The sequence below is a fragment of the Elephas maximus genome, chromosome 4 (assembly GCF_024166365.1).
Source record: "Elephas maximus indicus isolate mEleMax1 chromosome 4, mEleMax1 primary haplotype, whole genome shotgun sequence".
Lineage (NCBI taxonomy): Eukaryota > Metazoa > Chordata > Mammalia > Proboscidea > Elephantidae > Elephas > Elephas maximus.
In genome coordinates this window covers 126541730-126552291 of record NC_064822.1, presented here as the reverse complement: position 1 = coordinate 126552291, position 10562 = coordinate 126541730, and the positions used below count along the sequence as shown (strand labels likewise).

At 40.9% G+C, this 10562-nt stretch overlaps 1 protein-coding gene across 2 annotated transcripts; it reads left to right on the top strand.

Annotated features, from left to right (window-relative positions):
• Window positions 1–2944: 2944 nt before the first annotated feature.
• Window positions 2945–10156, top strand: LLPH (LLP homolog, long-term synaptic facilitation factor). Of its 2 annotated transcripts, none has more exons than XM_049883792.1 (3): window positions 2945–3029; window positions 4612–4823; window positions 9576–10156. In XM_049883792.1, exons 2-3 carry the CDS (start codon window positions 4619–4621, stop codon window positions 9743–9745), a joined length of 375 nt encoding a protein of 124 aa, XP_049739749.1. In that variant the 5' UTR covers window positions 2945–3029; window positions 4612–4618; the 3' UTR covers window positions 9746–10156. The 2 variants fall into 2 exon arrangements, with proteins under 2 accessions (XP_049739749.1, XP_049739748.1); XM_049883791.1 differs by having other exon boundaries at window positions 2957–3051.
• The last annotated feature ends 406 nt before the right edge of the window (window positions 10157–10562 follow it).

Here is a 10562-nt window from a genome sequence, read left to right as displayed (position 1 = left end):
ATCAAAGCAATACCCAGTTGGACCCTTAAACCTTGTCCTGGCATCAGGGGATAAGTTTCCTGAAGACAGTAGCTTAAGTTTCCTTCATCTTTGTATATCTACCTGTTGCTGTCGAGTTGATTTCTGACTTATAGTGACCCTATAGAACTGCCCCGTAGGGTTTCCAAAGAGTGGCTGGTGGAGTCTAACTGCTGACCTTTTGGTTATTGGCTGTAGCTTGCCGTAGCTCTTTACCACTGCAACACCAGGGCTCCATATCTAGTATAAAAAAACCCATTGCCGTCAAGTCGATTCTGACTCACAGTTACCCTAAAGGACAGAGTAGAGCTGCCCCATAGAGTTTCCAAGGAGTGCCTAGTGGATTCAAACTGCCGACCTTTCTGTTAGCAGCTGTAGCACTTAACCACTACACCACCAGGGTATGGATTTGTGTTTGTCAAAGAGTACATATTCACATACACTTTAATGAAGGAATGAATTAAGGAATTTTAAATACACTAAGGGGGCAGTGGAAACCCTGGTGGTGTAGTAGTTAAGTGCTACAGCTGCTAACCGAAAGGTCAGCAGTTCAAATCCACCAGGCACTCCTTGGAATCTCTATGGGGCAGTTCTCTGTCCTATACGGTTTCAGAATTGAATTGACTCACAGCAACGGGCTTGGTTTTTCTGGTTAAGGGGGCAGTGGTGGTTCAGTGGTAAAATTCTCACTTTCCATACAGGAGACCCGGGTTCGACTCCAGGCAATGAACCTCATGTAGTCACGACCCATCTGTCAGTGGAGGCTTGCATGTTGCTATGAGGCTGAATAGGTTTCAGTGGAACTTACAGACTGAAATGGACTAGGAAGAAAGGCCTTGTGATCTACTTCTGAAAAAATCAGCCAATGAAAACCCTACGGATCATGGTCTTATCCACTACCGATCGTGGGGTTGGTGTTTTGTTCCACTGCACGGGATTACCATGAGTCTGGCTGACTTGATGGCAGCTAACAACAAACATACTAAGACCATTTAACTATTCTGTTTGCTTTTATACAAACTGGTGAGTGACATAAATTTAAAAAATTTCAATAGTGCAGACCATGATTCAGCTTTGTAAAGCATACCCAACCCAGTGCCGTGGGGTCGATTCCATACTAATGCTGAATTATCTTGTATATTTTTAACACCATGACATTTTCATAATAAACCAAAAAAAAAAAAAAAAAACCCAAACCTGTTGTCCTCTAGTCGATTTGGACTCATACCAACCCTATAGGACAGAGTAGAACAGCCCCGTAGGGTTTCCAAGGAGCGCCTGGTGGATTTGAACTGCTGACCTTTTGGTTAGCAGCATAGATCTTAACCACTACGCCATCAGAGTTTCCAACTATGAGTCAGAATCAACTGCAATGGGTATTTTCATAATAAAAAAATAGGTAAGTTTCATAATAGGTAAGTTTTTTTCTCTTAAAAATCTCTGGTATGTGTAGCCAAGATGCAGTCAATTTGGACTATCTGAAAGTGAGCTTTCTCTAATTTCAAATGCACTGTGTGTATATATTTTTGGGAGAGGTGGCTAAAATCTAATTTGAAAGACTTAGATATATGGTTAACATGTGAAATAGAAAATTCACATCCTCTATAAGAATTTCATCTCCAATTTAAAGAATTCAGTTTCCCAAGCATATTTGTTTTTTTGAATACCACGTGATTTTGGGGGGGGCGGGGGAGTTAGGGGACTCTGTTTAGAAAAACAAAAGCCTATTCTGAATTGAGTAATTTCCATGCTATGCATGGTTTCAGAAAAGACACAAATTTAAAGGAAAAAAAGATACCCACTTCCCACTCTGCAAGAACTCTTCTTTACTTGCAGCTAGACAGGAATTAACTGTTTTTAGGTGCCATCAAGTGGATTTTCAACTCATAGTTACCCCATGTGACACAGTAAAACTGCTTCAGAGGGTTTTCTACACTGTAATATTTATAGGAGGAGATTGCCAGGTCTTTCTAGGTAACAGCCCTGGGCTTAACCACTGTGTCACCAGGGCTCCTGAGGAATTAACTAGACCATCATTAAAGGCGATTTCCTGCATTTTGGTGTACGTTATAAATCTCTAGAAAATACTAAGAAATAGTACTGTGTAGCTATGTGCTTACAACTAAAATGCAAAAAGAGCCACCATTTGTTCAGGTCACCTACCCAGTATCTGTGTTAGTAGGGAGCTCTGTAGTGTCTTCACTTTACGACGAGGAAATCCAGGCTCTGAGACGTTAATTAATAATCGAAATCGCTCACAAATAAGTTTTGGAGCCAAAAGTACAACACAGACCTGTCTGGTTCCAAGGCCTACGCTGTTAGGTGCATATGTAAAATAAAAGAACTGGTGGTGTTCGTGACCAGTGTGATTACCACCTAAGATAACTGTCCTAGGCTTAGCACTAGTACACAGTAAGTAATCAGCCAGGTAACATTGACTGAATTAATTTGATCATTTTACCATTTGGACCTTTCTTTGGGATGAGAAAGTTTTTTTTCTTTGGTAACAGCTTTATTGAAGTACAACTGACATACCACAAACTGCACATATGTAAAGTGAACAACTGATAAGGCTACAAATAAAGAGTAATTATCCCAACCTGGTAGCTAGAAGAACTTAATGATTCTGTCTAAAGAGAACCGGGAGTATCAGGTGACCAGTGGGCCTGGGTGTGAGATCAAAAGGTCGGCTCCGAGCTCCTCCCGATTCACTTCTTCGGTTTGAGTCTCAGGGTTACCCAACCCACGTCTGGGATCTGGGAAACGGGCGTAGCAGGGGTCCGAAGTGCGAGCGACATTCTCTTCCGCATTCCCAAAGCCCGCTTACCACACCAGCCCAGTAAGAGCCAAGCGAAAGCAGAAGCTCGTCAGCGCCAGACACCCTAACCGCCCGCCTCTCGAGGCGTTCCCGGGCCGCTTTGGCTCCCGTCGTGCAGCGCGCCCACTGGAGGCGGGGCCTGCCCGGAAGGCGGAAGTGCGAGCTTTCCGGTCGGTGTGATCTTCAGCTGCATGTGAGTTTGTGAATCTTTCCAGGTTAGTTCAGAGTTTTCCAGGTCTAGTGAGGCGTGGAACTTTTTTTTAGTGAGGCGTGGAACTTGGCCTAGAGTCTGCCGCCTAGAGTCTCTTCTCAAGCCTCGTTTTTCTCTGGGCCAAGCTTGGTCTTGAGGCTCAGGTCTCCCTCAAGGGCGAGGGATTCCCGTGGTCTTAGCGGCGGCCATCCGCCTTCCCCGTGTTCAGGTTAACGCCGACCCTCAAGGTTGTTTGTTGTTGTTAATTGTAATCAAATTGATGCTGAATCATGGTGACCCCATGTGTGCAGAGTAGAACTGCTCCATAGGGTTTTCAAGGTGTGACCTTTCCGAAGCAGACCAGCAGACCTATCTTCGGAGGCCCTGCTGGGTGCGTTCCAATTGCGAACCTTTCAGCTAGTGTCTAACGCCTAGCCTTTTTTTTTTTTTGGCCTCCTTCAGCTTCCTTCGCAGCCGTCTGTCTCATCCCGCTCACTGGGCTTGGGTTGTTACAGACAAAGGGCAGAGTGAATTTGTGGTTGTTGGCGTCCAAAGAATGTCACTGAAGAGTGTAGTTTTCAGTTATCCATTCAGTAAATATTTATCCTTTGCTGTATGCAAAGCGCTGTGCATTCTGGGACCCAACTGTGAACAGGACCTACATAGCCGCAGCCTTCGTGGGTACAGTTGGTAACAGAAAAACTAGATAATTTCAGATTGTAGCACGTATTATAAAGGAGATAAATGGATGATGTGAGAGTGAATAAAGGGAGGGGAGCTTATCGAGGTCAGAGAAGCTATCTCTGAGAAGCGAAATTTACACTAACGTGAGGAGCGCTCGAGCCTAGGGAAGAGCAATTTCCTGGCAGAGGAGCAACAAATGTAACGGTACTGAGGTGGACATAATTTGAAGTTTTTTCATGTGTAATTGGAGCTTGGGGGTGGTAGTGGAGAGTGAAATGAGATAGAGTTAAGGAAGGAGGCAGGGGCCAGGTCTAAAGGTAGTGACATAGTTCAAACTTTTAAAAGCTCACATTAACCCCCTTGTGGAGATGTTGGGGCTGGGACTGAGGGTTAGAAAGACAGCAAGAGTAGAAACAGACACGTTTAAAATTGGTTGGCTTGAGGGGGTGAATAATGATGAAGACTGGGGTAAGGGAAAGGGTAGGTTTGAGGAAAATCATTCAGTTAAAAGAGATGATGTTCATAAAAACATGTAATTTATAAGCTGTTGTATAAATGTAAGGTGATGATGCTCTTTGCATTTCTGGAAAAATTGCATTTCTGCATCTTGTAAGGAAGCTTGAGGACCTTTCAGAATTGGCTTGATTTTAAGTTTGTTGGTGGACACAGGAAGGTTTGATTCGGTCTTCTTAGTTGTTATTTAATGACCATACATGCAGTGTTGATCCTCACATAAATTGCATGTTAAATCATCATAAATCATGAGCAGAGTGAAGCGTTGTACTTTGCCTTTGTCTTTTGTAGAGGTATGTGTTGGCCTGATTTTCCAAGGATTTGCTTTTTTTTTTTTTTTGGATAGTAAGTATTTGTTTTTGCATATGTATTTTTGTTAACTTTGCAGTTAAAACATGGCTAAAAGCTTACGGAGTAAATGGAAAAGGAAGATGCGTGCTGAAAAGAGAAAAAAGAATGCCCCAAAGGAACTAAACAGACTTAAAAATATTCTCAAAGTAGATGGTGATGTTCTAATGAAAGATGTTCAAGAGATAGCAACTGTTGTGGTACCCAAACATAGCCAAGAGAAAATGCCATGTGAGATGAACGGTAAAAAAGGTGAGTTCATGGTTCTATCATCTTCTTGTGACTGTCTTTCTGTTTTTTAACTTTCCTTCACCCCACAGGCTCCCCTACAAACCTCTTCCTGCCATGGCCACATTTTTATTCTTTGAAGGCTTGTACTACTAGAGATTCAATGCTGAACTATTTTAAAGTCAGTTCATGTGAATAGGCATGTTTTGGATCGTTCAGGATGGGACTTGGGTGGTTGCCTAAACGTCTCAGGAATGGGTATATTGTTGTTAGGTGCTGTTGAGTTGGTTCCAACTCATAGCGACCCTGTGTACCACAGAACGAAACACTGCCGGATCTTGCACCATCCTTACAGTCGTTATGCTTAAGTCCATTGTTGCAGCTACCAGGAGTAGGTATACTAAAGGAATAAACAAATATGGACACACCCTGATTGGAAAGGTTCACAGTTCAATCAGGGCCTAGGCAGGATCCAAAACCAAACCCACTGCTGTCGAGTCGATTCCGACTCATAGCGACCCTGTGGGGCAGAGTAGAACTGCGCCATAGAGTTTCCAAGGAGCGCCATAGAGTTTCCAAGGAGCGCCTGGCGGATTCAAACTGCCGACCTTTTGGTTAGCAGCCGTAGCACTTAACCACTACGCCACCAGGGTTTCCCTGGGCAGGATAAAAAGATAGGAGGGCTTTATTTACCCTTTACAAGATCTAGTTTCCATTCTGTGAGTCCTACATCCTTATACTGTTATTTTTAAAACCACAGGCTTTTGCTGTATTTGATTTTGACAGGTTCTAAGGACCTCTGTATCTTAATCATGTTCTACAGTTTGAAGCTGTGTGTGATGCAGATTTCAGCAGACAAGTTTCATTGGTTTTCACATCCTAATGCACCAGTTTGGCAGCACACTGACTTAAGTACTCTCAACCTCCAGGCTCTTAAAGTATATTTATTTGGTGTGTTGTGATCAAGGGAGAAAGCAGTATTCTTCAACTTTGCAGTCCTGGAAGTTTCCTCTCCCATTCTTCAGAATGTCCGTTTCTTATTTTCTTTTCCTTTTCCATCCGTCTGCCACCCCACACTAATAAAAACCATAAAAAACTTTTTACTTCATTTTCTCTGAAAAATAGCAGCAATCAAGAGAAATACCCTTATCTCCCCAGTACCCAAATCTATAAGCCTCTGAATGTATAGTTTCTGAGTTATAGAAGAAAGACGCAAAAGGCCACTTTCCTTCTTTATTAATGCTTTTCTCAAAGGCAGGTTTCTCCACTTGTGTTCTGAATTCTCTCCTCCCTCTGCCTTCTCAAAGACTGTACTCATGCAGTTATAATCTCGGCAGCATAAATGTGTGCTGGGGTTTCCCATCTCACGAAAGAAAGAGGGAGGGAGGAAGAATGAACCTTCCCTTGATCTAACGGTCTCTCAATCCGCTGCTTTATTTCAGCTATACTTCTTGAAACTTACTGAAACACTTCCCCATTGCTTGGTGCCTCCATTTTCTCAAACACACACCACCCCTGCCCTGCCCGTTCACTGTTTTTGTTTTTTTTTAATTGAGGTAAAATTCACCTAACACAGAATTAACCATTTTAAAGTGTGCAATTCAGTGCGTTTACAGCTTTCACAATGTTGTGCAACTGTCACACGTGTCAAGTTCTAAAACATTTTTATTACACCTCCCCCCCCCCCCGCAAAAAAAAAACCCCATACCCACTATAGCAGTCTCATCCCTTTCCCACCTCCTCCCAGTCCCTTGCAGCCTCTTAGCTGCTTTTGGTCTTTATAGGTTTACGTATTCTGGATATTTCACATAAGTGGAATCATACAATACGTGGCCTTTTGTGTCTGTCTGCTTTAACTCAGCATGTTTTTGAGGTTCATCCATGTTGTGGTGTGCATGAGTACTTCATTCCTTTTCATGGCTAAATAATATTTCATTGTATGTGTATACCACATTGTGTTTATTCAGTTCATCTATTGACGGGCATTTGAGTTGTTTGGATTTTTTGGCTGTTGTAAATAGTGCTTCTGTGAACATTGGTGTACAAATTTTTGTTTGAATATGTGTTTTCACTTCTTTCTGGGCATATATACTGGTAAGTGGAATTCCTGGGTCAGATTGTAATTCTATGTTTAACTTATTGTGGAACTGCCACACTGTTTTCCACATTGCTGCATTGTTTTACATTTCCAGCAGCAGTGTAGGAGGGCTCCACTTTCTCCGCATCCTTGCCAACACTTGTTATTTTTAGTTTTTGTTGTTGGTGTTTTTACTATAGCCATCTTAGTAGGTATGAAGTGGTGTCTCATTGTGGTTTTGTTTTTCATGTCCTCAGCAACTAATGAATAGCCACAACAGCGGACTCAAACATATCAATGATCAGTGAAGATGGCGCAGGGCCAGGCAGCGTTTTATTCTGTTACGCATAAGCTTGCCATGCGTTGGAACTTACTCAACACCAACTAACAACAATAACGACTAATGCTGTTGAGCAATTTAGTGACCATTCGTATATCTTCTTTGGAGAAATGGTCTGTTCAGGTCCTTTGCTCATCCTTTCAAATTGGGTTGTTTGTCTTTTTGTTGTTTAAGAGTTCTTTTTATAGTCTGAATATTAGATGCCCATTCATTCTTGAATTTTTTGATCAATCGTCTAATTTTCTTTCTCTCCAGTTTTCTGTTTATTTTCCTTTTTGTTATATTTTCTGACTTCCTCAACTTTATCTTCCAGTGTTTGTTGAATTGTCTTATTTTTGCTATAATATTTTAATATTTTCCTTTTCCGTAGTTCTTTTTTATTCTTTTACTTTTTTTTTTTTTCTAATAGCTTCCTGTTCCTTTTGGGTTCCCCCCTTTCCATTCTTTCATTTTTGTGTCTTTAATATTAGAGGTTTTTCTCAAATGTCTAATGAATGGTTGTTTGCATTCAAAAGTGAGGGACTAAAATGATGATTGGATGCTGGGGGGCTGGCATGAGGGAATGTTTATTAACTGATAGGCTTCATTGTAGAATGACTGGACAGGTCCCAGGAGGTTTTATTGGGAGATCTGCTATACCTGTATCCGTATTTTGGGTCTTTTGGGTTGATCATCAACTCTAGAGAGGATTCCTCTCATCTGCTGGAGGGAATGGCTTGCTGCCCTAATTCCTGGAGTATTCCAGGAGCTAAATGGGGGATGAGACTGGGGGCAGGGGCATCTCCTCACTTAGTAATCTACCTGTGTAAGTATGACTCCTCATCTCTGCTTCAGTTGAACTCATGTATCTCCTTATTTCTATTTCTTCATCTGCCCCTCTGCCACTACTAACCCAATTTCTTAAGCCACAGGCCTCATGGTCAGTCTTGATCCCTCTTTCCTTTATCCCTTATATCTGGTCTTACTGATTATCCCAAAAATACATCAGGAATCTATCCATTTTTCTCCATCTTTCATGCTGTCCCCTTTATCCAAACCACTGTCAACTCTTGCCTGTACCGCGACAATAACTTTTTTGCTTCTTTCTGCTTCAGCTCTTGTTCCTCTCTGATTTACCTTCTACATAGCAGCCAGGTTTTTTTTTTTTTTTTTAAGAACATAAACCAGATTTTGTCAGTCTGTTTTTTTTTTTTTTTCTTTAAACCATTCATTGCCTTTCCATGTGCTTCCCAGAGCCTACCATGTTTTTGGTCAGGCTCTTTTTCCTCTCCTACGAATTACTTATTACAGGCTGAAATTTTGCTTTTGTTTACTTGTTTTGTTATTCTTCCCGCAAAAGAACATTGTAAACTCCATGAGGGCAAGGAGCTTATAAGGACCACTGTATCTCTAGTCCCTGGGGTAGAACCTGAAGTTTCCATTCAGCAGTTCATTGCATGGCTGTATATACCAGGCAGTATCCTAGGCACTGCAGAAACAGTGATGAATATGAGAGAAATGGCAGCCATCATAATGGAATTTACACTGGAGGAGACAGAAAACAAACCAGATAAATTATATAATGTCAGGTAGTAGAAACCTTGTAAGGCCTTGTATACTATGCTGAGGTCCTGCGGAGGGACACACTGGTTGATAATAGGTAAGGTGGGTGATGGATGTGACCACGACGTGGCTGTGCTGAGCTTCCTGACAAGCCTCTTGTCAGTAGAGCTGGCTCTCTGGGTGCTGTCTGATAGAAAAAGTGTTGTTTGCAGGATGTATTTGTGTCTTCCCTCTCTCTGGCCCATCTCTTCATCACAAGCCTGCTGCTTACTACTCCACTTCTTCCAAGTTCACTTCATTATAGGTGGGCAGTCATTCCTAATCAATCCATTTACTAAGGCCTATCGGTTAGAAATATGGGGCACCCTTCTTATTGGCTCAACTTAATCTTATTTAGCTCAAGTAACCTGAGAAATGTTTTTATAATGCACATGTGCTCAGAACTATAAACTTATTTCTAAAGCTCAAAGCCATATACTGGTATCTGTTTCCTATTTAACCTTTACTATTCCAAAGGACAATCATGATAATATTTTTTAAAACATTTCTCAGTGACTGACTAGGTGGTGTCCTTAGTTACAAAGACTTTTTATGTTTTTCATGGTTGCAGAAACACGTGACAGCATGTGTATGATTCTGCTAGTGTGCTGTAAGGAGTTTTCAGAGTGTTAGTCAAAGAGCATTCCACAAATAAAGGATTTTCGTTATCTTTTGTAGTGTCAGATCTTCAGTTCTGACATTCTCAATGTATTAATGTATTTTCACAGGATTGATGTTTGATATGCGAGTGTTAATACTACTTCTATTCTTTATTCAGATGACACGAAAATGGAGACTGATATTAAGAGAAACAAAAAGAGCCTTCTAGACCAGCACGGACAGTACCCAGTATGGATGAACCAGAGGCAAAGAAAAAAGCTGAAGGCAAAACGAAAGAAAGGAAAGGGAAAAAACAAAGCAAAGGCAGCGAAAGGTTTAGCCTGGTAGACTCTTAAAAACTTGAAAATATGCCACATGGGGCAGATATTTGATTAAAATGTGTACATTGATTTCAGCTTCTACTAGGTGAAAAGTATTTATTTCCATATGCTAACTTGGCCTTTTTCTTTGATTCGAACCCAGTGCAATTCAAGTTTGTCTGGGGAACTTGAATAAAGTATTTTCTTTGGTGAATAAAAGCTATACTGATGTTTTAATTGGATATTTTCCAGTATCCAGGTGTTCTCAGACATTAAAATTCTATTAAGTATTAATCATTGTAATTGTTTGCTCTTACAACTTGATAATTATAGTCAGTAAATATAAAACAAATGTTATTATGATAAATTTAAGCTCAGATTTACAGACAGCTATTATGCAAACATAATTTTAAAATATGTCACTGAATCTTTTAAACTGATTGGAGTTTGAATTTTGTATAATTCAGAATAAAAGATATTTTGTGTGTAGGTCTTGAAGTTTGACTTTTTCTTTACTAAATCCTTAATCAATTTTTATATCATGTAGCCTAGCCCTGGTGGTGAAATAGTTAAGAGCTCAGATTGCTAACCGAAAGGTCATTAGTTCGAATCCACCAGCTACTCCTTAGAAACCATGTGAGGCAGTTCTACTCTGCCCTTTAGGGTTTGCTGTGAGTCAGAATCGACTCAACAGCACACAACAACAACAACAATATAGTATAATGCAGTATTTCCCGGAGCGTGTCCTTCAGAATAAGTTCCTCCGAATGGTTGATTAAAAAAAAAGAGTTTCATGGTCACATCAATTTGGGAAATGCTACATGTTTGAGGAATTACCGTATTAG